At 42.2% G+C, this 16567-nt stretch overlaps 1 protein-coding gene across 6 annotated transcripts in view; it reads right to left on the reverse strand.

Annotated features, from left to right (window-relative positions):
- Nucleotides 1-16567, reverse strand: part of TNIK (TRAF2 and NCK interacting kinase) — a 350899-nt gene that overhangs the window by 61785 nt on the left and 272547 nt on the right. For 3 of the 6 annotated variants that reach the window (XM_036218648.1, XM_036218647.1, XM_036218650.1), the window contains 3 exons: nt 5368-5478; nt 4447-4533; nt 3153-3341 (listed from right to left, as the gene is read on the reverse strand). In XM_036218648.1, coding sequence (XP_036074541.1) covers nt 3153-3341; nt 4447-4533; nt 5368-5478 — 387 coding nt within the window. The remainder of the gene's footprint in view (nt 1-3152; nt 3342-4446; nt 4534-5367; nt 5479-16567) is intronic. The other 3 variants (XM_036218651.1, XM_036218649.1, XM_036218652.1) reach the window with 2 other exon arrangements.

Genomic DNA, 16567 nt, shown 5'->3' on the forward strand with positions numbered 1-16567 from the left:
AATTTGAACTCAAACAAACTCCTATTTCTATCTTCCAGGTCTCTCTCAAGCTAAATCTTAAGAGAGATAACCAGAGACTGAGGAAAGATGGGAATAGAACTGTAAACTCTCTAAATAGTAATTTATATATGAGTTATATATAAAATAACTCATATGAAGAAAACAACACATCACTGTAGAGCAGAGAAAACCAAATGGAGATGGAGTTCTTATGCATAGGGATTTGAAAGTCCAATGAGATAATGGGACATAAAGAAACATCCTGGCCCATTATGTGCTGAATAAAACCATGGCCAGATGACTGGCAGGCATCATAGAGAAAGAACATGACAGAGCGTTAAAAAAAATTAAAATACAATCTCATGCAATACTCTTGTTGACAGAGCATTCTGTCACTGTGTTGGTGCAAAAAAAAAAAAAAAAAAAAAGTATGAGTGTGGGGTAGGAAAGCACACACAGTTACTGCCAGGCCCAGGCAATCACATGCCATTTTAAGGAAAGGAGTCTGTTCCATTATAAGAAAAAAGAATTATAAAGAAAGGAATCTTCACCATCGAAAAATGACAGCGAGAAAAAAAAGACCTTCTAATTTTGCTGATGTTTAACAGAACCATACTGATGTTTTCACAGAACAAATCTAACTTCTACTCCAATCCAGAAATGGCAGAGAATTTGAAAGGGGTGAGAATACTCCCCGCCCCTACTTTTAATAGGGTCATTAATGTTCCTTTCTGGCTGAACTCTGAGAATCGAAGTCAATGTGACATTCAAGACAGATAGAATACTCAGTACAAGAAGAGAGGTAAGAGCTCAACAAGTTTTGCAAATGATCCAGTTTTTCATTTGTTCTTACTGCATCCAACAAACTAAGGAGAAAGATAATCAAAAATGCAATGATGACATACGTTTTGCAAAAAGAAGCAACAAAAACAGAAAAAGAAGCATTGCAGCAACATTATGTTGCTAATGAGAAAAATGTCAATTTGGAATAAGGAAGAGAAGTTAGTGGATGGAAAAGTAATCAGAGAAGGAAAAACAATCTTGCTGAGAAGGTACAGAGTTAGAAAACAAACACCGGAACAGACCACAGAGGAGGCTGTGGTGGGTAGAAGATGACTGGATGGGGTCTCCAACGGCACAGAGAGCAAAATGCTCAGACCCTGCCTCACAGGAGGCTGTGGCATGGGAACAGCTGCCCACTCTTTCCTGGTGAGGTTGTTTTCAAATTTATATCCTGCCAGAGGATGCATTTGAAAAAGAAAACGGTACCTTCCATTCTACTTCCAAAAAAGAATTTAACTCAGTTTTTCTTTCTTTCTTCTTCTTCTTCTGTTTTTTTAATCAATTGACACTTAAGATACTGAAGAGCTAGAAATTCTGTTCAGAGCTAAAGTCTTGAAATGTATGTTACTATTTGGCTCTTTTGAGCCCCACTAACTCATTACTATAAGAAAAGAGATCTGTAAATAATACTCTAAAAGAATAGTTCATACATTGCTGATGAAAAACATTAAAAGATTGAGAAGATAAGGATCCTCACACTCATTTTTATTCCTATTTTAACAACTTAAAAAAATGATGAATCAAACCAAGGCAGACAATTATTTGTTCTCATTTGTACACCAGTTGCTCCAATCTCAAATTTAGCACTTGTCACTCATTTTATCATCTAACTGTTTCATCTAAATATAAATTATCTGTTTCTTCTAAAATACAAACACCCACTCTAAGACATGGGAACCATTTTGTGAATAGATCGATGGTTAGTTGGAAGCTGAATTATGTTAACTACACTCAGGAGGACAGGACTAAATGTGAAATCTCAAAAGAATATTCCCACATGTCTAGAAGTGCATGAAGCCCCAAGGAAAAGCACTAGCTGCTAGGGAAGTCAGGGACCTTGGAAGATGTCACCCACCAGAGGTAACCCAGAGTTATGATGATGTCGGGAGTGTTTGATGACACAGCCATGCTCTTTGCATGCCCAGCTGTTACGTTTCTTTTACTGCTAGAAGCCTGGCCAAAAACCACAGGGGAATTACGAGTCCTAGAAAACTTCCTTAATGACATCTGCTAAGATTTGCCTCCAGGAATGCCACAACTTGTGAATGCTCGGAAACTGTGAGCTAATCCTGAAGAGAGGGGATAGGCTAGGACATTTAATGAGGAGGGCAAATAGTAACTAGAAAACAATGAAGTCAAAGCGGTTAAGTTCAAATCAGAATATGCTGGATTGAGGTGGAAAGAACAAGTGAAAAACACTCCAGACTTTTTCCTCTTTTCTGGTATATTTGAGCATGAGGAAACTGTACAGTGTAAAGAAGGAATTCTGGGATGCTTTGCAAGGGATCACGATCTTCTTCAATAAGATCTGCAGGTGTGCCTGTCCTAAATTTAGGCCTGGGGCTGGGAACACTGAAGGCCAGGAGGTCATGAGTCAAGGAGAGGTCATTTAGCAATGCAGTACTTCTTAGAGGAGTGGAGGTACTTGTTAAGATGCCCGAATTCATGCCCCTCCCGCCCTGAGGTCCACACGAGTCTCTAAGGCTCTCTTTAACTGCAGTAATGGACCAGTGGGGATTTATCATTTTAAAGATGTTGGAAGAGGACACACAAGTGACCTCAGATCCTAACTCTGAAGTTGTACTACATCCTTGTGAGCGAGATCACTTTTGAGAACTCTCTATGGTTCTTGAGGCTTCCTAAGGCTTCAATTATTCTTCAAGACCAAGTCTAACAGGACCAGCTGGTCCATCTTTCTTTCACGAGGGATACTCAAACAATAGTCTTGATTTGGAATCATCAATATATGCTGGTGTTACTGGCATTAGCTTAATAGAGACTAGTTTTTCAGTCTTCTGAACATCTGCCATAATCAGGAGCTATGAGTCTGGTTTAGCTGAGGGTATCAACTTGTCATGGCTAGAAAATGGTTTAGCAGTGGAAGAAAGTGGTACATCTCTATCAGCTAGGACATATGTCAACTTCTACTTAACAGCATAGTGATTCTGCTTAGCTGGAAGAACTGAAGTGGTTATTAAGGGGTCGGTGCTGCACCTGGGAGTAGGATCATAAAGTTAAACTACTGATCTAGGAGAAAGAGGCAGCTGTTACAGACATCAGGGTATGGCTACACTTGCTTGCTCACTTACCTCCTTGGCCCATGCTGGTTTCTCGCTGGGACTCATTCCTTCCTTGTAATGGTACAGTGGCTTCTTCTCCACAGGCCTCTGCTCCTGCCGCTGATGCTGAAGGGAAACCAAGTAATCTCTCTCCTGTTTTAGCTGTCTCTGCAGTCTTTCTGCTTGTCTCTGCTCTTCCAATTGTTTGCGCTTATATTCCTGTCCAGATCAGGAAAGAGCAGCAAAGAAAGGCCACATCACCATACAGAAATCATTCAGTACCAGCTAAGCATGCAATGGACTCAAAAGTGATGCTAAATAACAAAGGACCTCAATACTAACAGAGAACCACGGGAAGATATCCAGATGTGCCACAGAGATAAGCTACAGCCTTGGGTTAACATCTACACAGAATGTGGCATTTAATGAAAACAGTACTGCTTTAATGGCAATCCCTACAGAACACCACCCGTTACAAAGTAACTTATCCCAGATGAATTACAACCAGGAAGATGGCAATAATGAGGACATATGGATGGTCGGTACACAACTCCTTATAAGGAGCCATCCACTTCCTGATTTAGTAATTAAACCATTCACATGAATACAATTAAGAACAAAACTAAATGAGTAGCTCAAGATATTGCCTTAATCATTTTCGTTTGACAGAATTTGGACCTACAAAAGCCATTATTAAGATTATGTGTAGGCTAAAAATCATCATAGTGTCACTGAATAAAAAGTTCAGTTAAAAAACAACGTACACCAAGACGCTCATTTGGAGAGCAGTGAAATAATAAAAATAAAAAGTACTTCTAGTAAAAGCTGCATGAGCAAGGAACACAAAATGTTCCAGTCGTAAGGGTAAAATTAATATTCTGTAAATGAAATATCATTGCAGAGCTGAGTGAGTGCTTATGGAAGAGGTGTATTTTGCTGTGACTGCATTCTAGCACATTACAAATGACCTTAAAAATTACTCTGCAATAAACACAGTGGGTCTCAAAAACCAGTCTGAACTTATAATAAGGCTGGATTCATGTTAAAGTTTTATAGATAGATGGAGTTAATAAAGAGTGCATAACAAGTATATTAAATGTACTAAGGCTCGGCAAACTGGGTCAGGGAATGTATGAAGTTTCTATGAGATTTACTAGGCCAATGAGGCTTGAAAGATCCCCTCTTCTGGACTGGCACCTTAGCAGGACAAACACACACATGTATGTGTGCAAACACACACACACACACACACACACACACACACACACACACACACACACGATGAACACAGAGCAGGTCAGCTGGTTCTTGGCTTTCCCATTACCAGAAGTAGAGCTTGTTCATGCAGTAGCTGCTGCTGCAAGATCTCTAACTGTCTCTGCTCCTCCTCTAACTGTCGCCTGATGTACTCCTGGAGAGGTAGGCAGCAGAGAATTCAGAGGAACACAAAGAGAGGAAGAGAGAGAGAAAAAGAACCGGTAATTTCAAAGGTGACAAGAGCTGCCAAGTGAAGTGTGGAAGGAAAGAAGGAAAATAAAAAAATACCCAGACACCTCCTCACAAAATGAGAAAAGTGTGCACACCAAAGCAAAAGCATTTCAATGCAGTCAAAAGCACAAGCCCGCTATCTGCAACAGCTTACTGAGATGGCTCAGTCCTTTGCCGTGACTATTTGGTTTTGATAAACCCAGCTACATTTTAAAGCTTTTCATTACAGGTTCACTCTTTATGCGCTACCTGGAATTAACAATGTTATGAAGTAAGGAGGCTCCTGTGCGAGCAGCAGGGATAAAATAATTGTCGAATGCCATTGTACACTTTGTAATGGAACCACCCTGCAGCTTCACTGTGCTTTCAAAATGCGATTCTAACAAGGAGAGAGAGGGGGCCTGCCTCAACCGCTCAAAGTAATGGAGACCAGAGGTTGCCCGAGTAGAAAAGCTCTTCTGAATGGCTTGTTTATCATGCTTTAGTGCTACCTTCAAAGAAGATACCCAGGGTTGGGAGAATCCAAAGATCAAGGTGTGTCAGGGGACTCTGGCCTGGGTAGGAAGCCAGGTTGAATGAGTGGGCCTTGCCAAGGCTGTGCATTTGACTTCTTGAATAGGTGAGAATAGTTGCTTGAGAAAGAATAAAAACCTGCTTAAACTGAGCAGTCGTAAGAGAAGATGACCCACAGCCTGGAGACAGCTGGTGCTGGAGCTCACCCTGGGGCATCAGTGGGGCTCCCTGGTCCCAGCTGTACCTGCTCGTGCTCCGCTCGCCTCCTCTCCTCCTCCCTGCGCATCTGCTCCTCATAGTGCCGGCGCTGCTCCCGCTCCTGCTGCTTTCGCAGCTCCTTCTCCCGCCTCTGTTGCTGTGGGGCAAGAAGCAGACAACCCTGAAGGAACTGGGCACAATGGGGATGGGAGATGTTGGGAAACCAGCAGGGAAAGCTGCAGAACTTCGGATGTGAGCTCTTAATGAGAGATGCCGACATGCCCGAAGGCTCTCTCTCCCCTGTGCTATTGGGGGACACATTGGCAAGGATGGGGGACAGCAATTCAGTGTTTTGCAGAACACGCTGCTATTTGGCGTACAGGTAGACTGTCCAGGTCTCCTGAGAAGTTCCCATTAAGTGCTGTCTCTCAACTGGCTGATGGAGGTTTTCAAATCAGGGGTAGGAAACCCCAGTGTACAGTAAGTTACTTATTATATCTCACCAAACTGTTTATGAGATTCTACAGGTTTTAAAGCACATTCACAATGCTCATGTCATTCATTCTTTCGACATCACATAGGGCAAAAACTTTATAGATAAAGAAAGCAAAAACCAGAGAAAAAAAGTGACTCATTCAAGCCCGTACAGTAATTAATGGCTAAAGGTACAACAGAATTTACTGATCCCCACCCAGTCCACTACCCTTTCTGATACACCATGCTGCCTTTTTATTTTCTGAAGTAGTCAATTTTTTAAGTGTTAATTTCGACTTCTTGCTCAAGTAAGACCCTTAAGCTCAGGAACCATCATCATCTCATGCAATTATTACGCCTCTGGCAGTGGACCATGTGGTAAGCACCTTTCATGCTTTATCTTATTTAATCTTCATGAGAAACTTGTGAAGTAGATATTATTATTACCCCCTATTTTATATGAGAACACTGAGGCCCAGAGCGATTAATTAATTGTTCAAGGTCATGCCCACATTCAAGGTCATGCCCGGTAAGCGGTTGAGCTTGACTGCAAAGCCACATCAGGTGACTCCAATCTGAGCGAAATCACCATGGAAGATGAAGAGGCAACAGAAGGGATAAAAAGATCACAAGCTAATCCAGCTCTTCATTATACTCTCAGGAAAGGAGAACATCTTAGGAGTAGTCACAGGAGCCAACGTTTCTCAAGCAGGGATAGTCCTGGAGCATTTGGAATGCGTAGCAGAACGTGGGAGGTTTTCTGGTTCTCTCAATGGCTGAAGAACATGTCCATCATTACAAAGTATTTTCACATGCCACTTGCCATTAGCATCCCTTTTGAGAAATGGTGCAGGCCCTTCCCTTTGTGTCAGAACCCAGGACTGGCAATAGAATTTCTTCTTTCTCAAATTCAAGGTTTGGAGGGGACATCTCAGGGGGTCTAGTCCCTTGTAACTTTCTCAACAACACTTCACTGCTTGGCTCAGGGAACGAGTTACTCAAAATAGAATGGATTGTAACTGTATCCCACTGACAAGCTAGCTCTGCACAACCAGAGGAATGGCTTTTTAGCATAAAAGCTCTGTCACAGCCCCGGCTAAACCAACCACAGATAATCCAAACTCCAAAGGAACCCATGACGAGGCAGCCTTCCTGAGGGGCCTCCCGCCTGCAATTCTCCAGGCTTCCATCTTCCCATAACCTCTGAGGTTTGGAAGATAAGCTCCATCTTCTGAGGCTCAACATTTATTTGTCCATCTTAGATTGTAGGCGATGGGGAGCCACTGGAGAACTGTATGCAGTCAGATGTCCTGATCAGATCTGCATTTTCAAGAGGCCTCTGCTAGCCATAGGAGGAACCAAGACTAGAAGCTGGAACGTAGCACGAGGTCATCCTATGGATCAAGGCAGAAAGTGATAGCTCATCTATGAGTGAAACAAAGGCAGTGGAGGAGTCCACGTTCACAACTGTCTTTGAGCATGGAGATGCAGCCAAAAGGAAAAGACGACTAAAACCTATCCAGATTTCCAGTTACTCTAACAGGACTGGAGTGGGTGCCAACTTAGAAGGAAAACTCGGAATTAGGCCAAAATAGAATAGGCAGTTTGCCGTCTATGGGGTGTGTGAGGGTGAGTGATACTTTGGCCGAGGAGTGTGGCAGATGGCGCGATAGAGGAGGCAAAGCAGGTGTAGGGACGGGAATGAGGAGTACGCTGGGGGGTAGGGATGAGTCAATTATTTGTTCTATAGAAAAAAAATAATACAGGAAGATGTGAGTAGGAAACACCATCATGGGAACCGAGTGAATAATTTGCATTACAGACTCAAAACAGAGAAATTTCTAACACTCAACCAAAGCGAATCAATGCCAGCACAGAGAATAAAATAATTGTGTGTACAGATCTGGCTCCTGGCAGGAAATAGCCCTAATTTAGCTAACGTTTCAAGTTTTTTCACTCCCGCCATTGGTCTCTTTCTTGGGGGGTGGGGGGGAAGCCTTTGGAAGATTTAGCTGAATTTTATATGAAGGATTTGTACATTTTCAACTTTGTTGCTAGGAATCAATACTATTTTATAATTACATGCCACTCAGGTCCCTGTGCAAGGTAGACACAGTATTGATTGCAACTCAAGAGGGTCTGGGCTTCCCAAGTACTCTGTAGTTTCTGAGAAAGACACTCAAAAGTGACTAATAATTAATACTGATCTCACTCAGATCAGCTGCCGCTAACTCATGGAGGCATCTGCCAGGGCTTTGGCTCCTATGGCGAGGCTGGGGAAATAAATCACTTCCTCAGTCTTCTGAGGGCACCTTGCCAATTTCCAGCTGCTGTGTCTCAGTGTTAAGTGACTTTCCGGGAAAAATGTTTGTTCTGTCTCCTCCTAGGCGCTGGGCTGTCTGAGGGGACATACAAAATATGTCAGAGAAAAACCCAGTTCCGGGTTTCAGGCAGATACTTTTACAAAGCTCTTACGACTCTTGCTGGAAGCAACTCTGAAACAACTATGTTGTTCTTGACCCTGGTGGACCCCAAGCCCTTCACCTGGGGCCTGGAAGCTGGCAGGTGCACAGAAGATTTTATTGAACTGAATGGAGTAAAGACTTGGGGCAAAAGAAGACAACATAGTATTCTCTTATATTTCATGGGCGGTTTTTTCCCTCCTATCAGCACTTACAGTTTAGATCACACTGTACCTCATATTACCTGAGTAGGTCTTACCTGCTCTGTACTCTAGGTTGAAAGCTATATGTGGGCGGGGTCTCTGTTGCACTCTAGTTTTTATCTCCCACTATATCCAAGTTAGAGCCTGATATCATTGATACTTATTGCGTTGAATATTGTAGACAGAGTAGTCAGAGAAGAGGAGAAAGACTTTTAGAGCCTCAGACCACCTCTTCCAGGTCAGAAAATTCTTTTATGCTGAGCATAGCCAAAGCCTAACAATGTTTTCCTAAACAGAGACCCATCCATGAATGAGACTGGCATGGGATCTATTTGCCATCTTAGAGAAAGGCAGAAAAATAAAATAAGGGAATGAAAGTCTAAGTTGGAAGAAGTGAAAAAGGAGAGAGAATCAAATAGTATTTCTAAACTTCATTCAAATTATGCATAAAGATGTCAGTGGTTCTGTGGTCAAAAAAGAGCGGCTTAAACCAACTACTCAAAAACTCCTGGCAGACGCCCCACCTAGACTGAACTGCCTAGAAGTATGGTTTCATCCAAAGCTTCTTGGATGCATCTCCAAAAGTTATATCACTTAAAATTTGACATTCGGTATCAAATTAAAAGCTTCCTAGTTTTGTTTTGTTTTGTTTTTTCCTGGTTGGGGGATGACAAATAATACCCACTCTGAAAACTTTCCAGGCTGAAATCATTGCCGCCTTGCTCTGTAGAGTAGGACACTGGGGTCTTCTTGTCCCCCCCGCCCCTTTGCCTCTGTTGCTGTTTCCAACGAATAATTTTTTCAAAAACCAGTTTGATCCTCTCCCTTGGCCTTTCCTCAGGCCACTTCCAGGCAGAGGTGGTGCGGCTGCACTTTCAAGAACATGAAATGGTTAGTTCACTTTAATGAGGAAAGTAATCCTGCGCCCCACTTGTGGGATCCTCAAAGGTTATAACGATTATCCTAAAGTGACTATGCAGAATTTCAGCTCTTTAAATTCTTGCAAGAGAATATCACCTGAACCCTTAAATATTCAATTCTTATTATGGTTATAAGAAATAATCCTCATGGGTGATCATGACAAAGGCTGTGAAGTTGAGCTTTCTTTTTTGTTTCTTTCAATGTTCTTTTGAGATTAAGTTTAACCAGCAGAAAAGTGTGAACCGGGATGCTTTGGCTCTTGAGGAAGTGATTCTGATGAACTGTTAGGCCATAAATTGCATTTTACAATGTTATCAGAATAGCCGAATAAAACTAATCAGTATGTTTATGGTAGGGCCCTCACCTCAGACATTATTCACAGACCTACTCACCATGGCTAGGCAAGCGGAAGGGATTTCAATCCTCTCAGAAACAGGTTTACCCTTATCTGATGAACAACATGAATCTGGAATCCTTTGAGTTTGCCTCTCGGAGTCAGACTGGTGGCTGCCCGATGCCTGCACGTGGCTGCCTAACGCCTGCACGTGGCTGATGCCACGTTGTGTGGGCATGCTGGAAATGGACCCTGCCCTGGCTTTATATTGGTTTTCTCTTCTGCTTTACAATCCTTTCTACTTTATTTTCTTATTTCTTTTTAGTTGCTCTATTAGTCTTTGTAAGCTATCTTAGGGCCTTTTATTGTAATGAAGAAGAGTCATAAAGAAGGGTCTATACAAACAAACAAATGGAAAACAAATCTTGGCCTTCGATATCTTTTTAAACCTCAAAATCTGCCTTGGAAAGATCAAGACAAAAATAAACAAGGAACTGTAGACTTGGAATTTGGTTCTTTGTTTATGAAGATGCCGCCTCTGTCTACGTCACCTGAGCACATGGTTAAAGTTGTTTTCACGGCAGTGGGGATCGATCTGCTCTGATCTTGACACGCCCTCTCACTAGAGTTTAAAGTGACCAAAGTGACCATAACACACACAGAGCTTGCTGGGACCTAAAGGGAAACTTAATACAACCTCCTTTCTAATCACAAAGACTATATGTACCATGGACCAAAATTGACTTTAGAATGTAACATTCTAAAGACATAGAATCTTTTAGAAAAAGATACAGAATTGTAATCACTATGTATGGGTTTTGTTTTACTTTGTTTTATTTTGTTTTTGTTGTTTTTTGTTTGTTTGTTTGTTTTACCCTAAACAAGTACTTCAGCATAGATTATTTTAATTAGAGCCTTATGATTGCCCTATGAGGTAGGTGGGTCAAATGTCATTTGAAAATTTCCTTCTTTATAGACTCTCAGGAAGGCTTAATGCCTTGTCAGTGGCCACACAATAAGTTAGGGGGAAGTGATGAAATGGATAAAATCGCCACATGGGGAACTGTCTGAGAGTACCAGGTATTTGCTGGGCTGATGATTTATATGCTTTGGCTCTTAATCCCACAATGCGATTACAGTTTATTGTTATTATTTCCATTGTATAGAAAAGCAAATTGGGGCTCAGAAAAGTGAAGTAAATTGTTCTGTATCACACAGTGGGAAAATGTGGGGGGCTTGGAACCAAGCCCAAGTCAGTCTGACTCCACATTCTTCCCATACTATGCCCTACCCGCCTTCCTGGCCTGAGTACCTGGGAGAGTATTCTGCCAGGCGGAGAAGTAGTGGGAAGTACGGTGAGGGTGTGGGGAGGCACATAAGCAAAAGACACCTCATCTCCCCTGTCACCACCAGCACTTTCTTCAGTATCCTTAAGAAATGTCAGAAAGGATAATTGGCTTCTTTTTTCTACTTGCCAAATATTCAGGTTGAATTTGAGTGTTGTTCTCATGACCTTTGGTAGATTTGGGGATCTACCAAGATCCCCATACACGTTAGATGCCAGTATGTAAAGATATCGGGCTCTGGGTCTAACTTTTACATACATCACGTTTTCCATTATATAGACTCAGAGATAATATCCGCATTGAGAATTAATAACCCATAGCTCCAATGTGAATGTGTCACTGTGGACAGGGGTAGGGTAGGTAAGAGAGGCAAAGGCCTTGGAGGGAAGAACAGTCGAGCAGACACAGTAAGACTAGACTCTAGTCCTGCTCTACCACCTGCACAGTCACTGCAGACCACACAGCCTCAAAAGTGTTTGTTAACAAATGAGCGAATGTTGTATGATCTCGAGGAAGTCACCTTAACCCAACTTTCAACGAGAGGGCAGATTAGGTGATCTCACAGGTCTGTTCACTCTAGAGTCTAAGCAAGGATGTGCTGCATCACAAAGCAAAAACTACTCACAATTCAGAATGGGAAGTGAAATGAAGCAGAATTCTGGTTTGCTCTTAGAGAGCTCTATCCGGGCAGCCTCCTGAAAGTGGGGAGAAGGGACCCCATTGACAATGGGGGGCCTGAGTTAGCTTCCAGAGGACAGGAAGAGGCTGGTGTGAGATAGAGAGGTGGGCTCCTTAGGTAGTACCTCAAACCATCCCCTTGCCTCTGGGGCTCTCAGTTCAAAGACACTCAGAATGAAAGGACCGAGTGCAGTCCTTTGAGTCAAGTGCACAACACACATGCCACTCACTCAAGTAGGACTGTTCTGGATCAGCCCTGTAGAAGCCGTGCTTGTGTCCATCTGCTAAAGCTCAGTTTTGAAAAGACCACTGCAAACCAACGACAGCAGGGCAAGGGCATGACCCTTTGTAACTAAAACTGGGATTCTAAACTTTTTTTATAGGAAGGACGCTAGAGTGATGGTGAAGCAGGCTGGCATCTCTCAATTCAATATGCAACAAAGTAATGAGAATTAAAAAAAGAATAGTAATCATTAATAATGAGAACAAACATTTATGTAGTGCTTCCTCTGATGCCAGCACTGCTCTAAGTACTTTACTCATGCCAACTTATTCAATTCTCACCACAACCTTTTAGGCACAGACTACTGTCAGCATGTCCACTTGGCAGATAAGAAAACCGAGGCACACACGGACCAATAGCTTGCCCAAGTTCACTCACTGGTAAGTGCAAAGCCAGGACCACACTCTGTGTCTGGTTCTTGCCATGCTGTCTCTATGAACTCGGAAGAAGCTGTTTGAGAAATATTTATGTATACCAAGTGAAAGATGCTGTCTTATACTTTTTCAAGTGGCCATTTTTCCCTCTTTCTGTCTTTACTTTCTTACCTGTCTTTTCTTCACAGAAATAGCAATCAGAGAACCATTGAAGAAGTTAAACAGGCGAAAGAGACATTCATTTTACACCTACTTTACACTATTAAAGATAAACCATCCGACCTACTCACTCAGAGTTTTGCTGGAAACTAACTGCCTAAATTTTTCCTTTGAGCTCCAAGGCCAACTTGTGAGCAAGAGGCAGCCCCATGGCTAAGCACTATCTGAGTACATGTGAGTCAAGCTAGTCTTTATTCATGTAGAAAGTTCTACACAGACTGAGCTGGGAAGAGTCTGAATGAAGAATTCTGGTCCTGTGTCTTCCACAAATGTCAGTCAGTGTGATTATTCCTTACTATCTCTGAGCCGCAACAGTTTCCCCAAGGACAATGACTACCTGGATATTCCCGGGTCTTGCACAGAGGAACAAGAATTGCCCTCCAGCATTTTGGGGGCTTGTGTGGAAGGCATTTTAGTTTTCTTTGGCATATCTTGTATTAATGCAGGTATTCCTAAGAAACTGAATCAATAATAAGATAAGTTGCTCAAAAACAGAACATGCTGCCTCAAGTCTCTAAATGTAAGCAGAGATTATATGTTAAACAGGCTAAACGACTCCGTTTGTGGTATACTGTCAAAGGGATTTTTGCTTTGAGAGAAGTGGTTTAGACCATTTTTGAGGTCCCTTATGCTCCCTAAACTTCTGTTTTTATAAAACTACTCATTGAAGAAAACAAGCGTGAAATGAAAAAAATCAGATTATTTAAAGGTCAAGTGAAATAGCACTATCTGTGAAACTATTCTGTTGCAATAGTGCTATGGTTAGGAAAAACTAAAAATAATAATTGTTAAATATAAGAAATTCAGACTAGATGTAATAAAGAGAGTTTCCATTAAGATTCCAGTGAATGCAAGGCAGGTCTGTAATGCTCATTCCCCTCTGTCACTGAAAAGTCACCCTTGCCATCCACCTAAGGTCAGCATATGTCTAATGCTGTTTTTTCTTTTTCTTTTTCTTTTTTTCCCCAACAGCAAGCTATAAGTATAAAATTCTAGCATATCCTTTCCATTCCTTGAAAGTGTGGAAAGGGCTCTGGGCAAAAGGATTTAAAATATCAGTAGTATTTTCAGCATCAGCATAGGAATTTAGCCCAACTTCCTGACCTTGGCAGGGAGGCCCTGCCATCACAGGGTCCAGGTGATCACACAGGGAAAGCCAGGCCTCCTGCAGCACAGCGGCACATTAGAACAAGGAGCCCTTGTGGGATCCACTGAGAAACAGGGTTCCACACATCCACGCACACTCCATGGCCTCCTGAAGCAACAGCATGATATACATATACTCATGCAACTGCAGACCATTGTCAGAGAGGCCTGTGGGCAGGCCCTGCCCGGGACAATGAGCATCTAGTTTGTCAGCCTGGCTCCTAGCTACTTCATAATTTCTGTTCAGTTATTGACATAATGGAGCAAAACCCCAGCTGGAAAGTGTTGAGTCTTCATGCTGATGCCAACCACATCCAGGAATAAAGGGCTGCTCTACCCCCCACCAGTGGTGACCGCTCACAGCACACATTAGGACGCCTACAGTTAATGACTAAGTAAATTAAAGGCCATTTCTCAGCAGTGCTGATGAATTAACACTCCAGGCCCTGGAAGGGGGGAGTTATTCTTGTTTGTGGTGCTTCCTTCTGCTGAGGGCCCGGGAGTGTGGTCCAGTGGGTGGGAATGCAGCACTGGTGCAAAGCCACACTGATGTCCTGGTCTCCTGCTTCTGCCAGCTGAGCCTGCTCAGGCTGCGTTCAATTCTGAGCCCTCACCCTGAAAGGAGATGACTCAGAGCAGCAACAAGGCAGATAACAGGAAACGAAGGTTTTTCTCTTCCTATGCAACATTCTTGAACTTATTCACATGCTTACTCAGTGCCAGGTAACCTGTTCTAAGTGCTTTGTATGCATTAATTCATTTACTCTCATTGAAACTATCACTATCACATTTTACAAATGGGCAAATTGAGGCAGAGATAAGTCATATCTTGCCCAAGATCACAAAGGCAGTAAGTGGCAGAGCCAGAGTCAAACCCAGGCAGTGTCTTACTGAACCTTTGACTGCCTTGCTTCTACTTTCTTGGTGAAGGGGTCACTCCCAAGGCACCGCATCCCCGATGCTCAAAAACTTACTATTTAGACATCACAAGATCTCTGTCTTCTCATGGGTTTTGTTTAGGTACCGGTGGGAGAGGAGATTTGATGCAACCACTCAATGGCAATGATGGGATCATAATTACACGATGTTGGAAATGACAGCAATAAATACTGATAAGAGAATCCACTGAAAAGCAGAGTTCTCCAGGGGAAAATTCCCTGAAGCTTGGCTAGGAAAAGGAGACTTTCTAAGCACCTTTATCCTTCTAAACAAGGTGGATTTGGAAGGATGAAGAATGGGCTGCCTCCCTGTGCTGGCCAGGCCAGGCCTGTGAACTAAGTTAATAACAAATGGTACACCAACAAATCACAGAAAGAGGGGTGATCTCAGAAAAGAGAACTCAAAAAGGGATGGAAAAGTCCAAGTTTTATAGTACGCAGGGAAAGTACATTAGAAAATTAAGGCAGACGGGCTATGGGAACTACTATCTGTATAAAACAAACAAACAAACAAACAAACACAAACCAACAACTTTGAAATAGTCAGTTCCAAACTAAAATTAAACATTCACCCAATAATGTCAATACATTCCTGTGTCAGGCATTTGTGCCAAGCTTTCTGTACATATGATTCCACTTATGTCTCAAAACAATCCTGCAAAATTAAGAGTATCGTAATTGTGTACATAAGGAGGCAGAGGTCCAGAGAGGGTAAGTAATTTGTCCATAGCCACATAGCTAGAGTTACACCATGGTTTTCACTGCTTCAAAGCTCGTGTACTTTGTCTCTACACTAATCTGCTATCCTGCCATTTAAAAACTATCGACGTTTTTACTTAGTGACATAACTGAATTCCTACTTGAGTATTATAACAAATAAGCTTCCCCAAGGCATAAATAAGTTCAAGAGGGTTTTACCGCTGTACATAAAAGAATTTAAACTTTGGGAAATTATAATTCTGACCAGCCAAAGGCACCTACACCAATAATATTACCAACTAATATTTACTGAGTGTGTTCTAAGTATTGGTGCTTCCTAAGGCTTTCTGTGAATTAACTCACTTAATCCTCACAGTAGCCCCAGAAGTTAAATGCTATTGTTATTTCTAGTTTTACAAACAGGGAAACTGAGGCATCAGAAAATTAAAGAACTTATAAGATAACTGTTAGCCAAAATACTACTCTCGACAGAATTTCCCCAAATACTCAGTTGCCCATAAAAGTTTTCAGTTTCACTATGTTGTCTTGTACATACGGACTCTTTAAGAGATATGCAGCTCCCCCGCCCCATTCCAGTCCCCAGTTTTGTTTCATTTTGTTTTGTTTCGGTGTAAGAGCATCTGGGAGAAACTATTTAGGTTCCAAAAAATAACCTTATATGCCAGTGGCTGCTTTGGATTTGGGCTTCAGCTGGCACAGATTCTATGAGACCAGCCTGGTTACCCTGAGTGAAAATGAATGCTAAGAAAGAATGTGAGTGAAAGGTGACCACGAATGGATGAGCAGGTAATCATGAAAAGTTCTCTCAATAGAAGCATGAGATAGGTCTTGTTAGCAATATTTAAGCTGGATTTGACAAGTCGTCCGAAAGCGAGCCCTGTCCAGCTTTTGGCAGATGACAAAGTTCTTTCGCGTGTTTTCCTAGTCAACCCTTTGAACAACTTGGTGGTGGAAACAAACTTCGTTAGGAGCTTCCCAAGCATTCCGGAAGGGGTGTGCGAGGTGACTGGGAGAACTGTCAGGGCACGCAGACGAGGCCCTTAAATTCACTTTCCATTCCGAAACTAGATCCACCACCTCGAGCAAGTTGTTTCTTTTCCTCCCAAACTGAGAAGAAATGAATGTGTTTCTAAAGAATACTACACAGA

Source organism: Rousettus aegyptiacus, unplaced genomic scaffold (assembly GCF_014176215.1).
Source record: "Rousettus aegyptiacus isolate mRouAeg1 unplaced genomic scaffold, mRouAeg1.p scaffold_m13_p_4, whole genome shotgun sequence".
Classification (NCBI taxonomy): domain Eukaryota; kingdom Metazoa; phylum Chordata; class Mammalia; order Chiroptera; family Pteropodidae; genus Rousettus; species Rousettus aegyptiacus.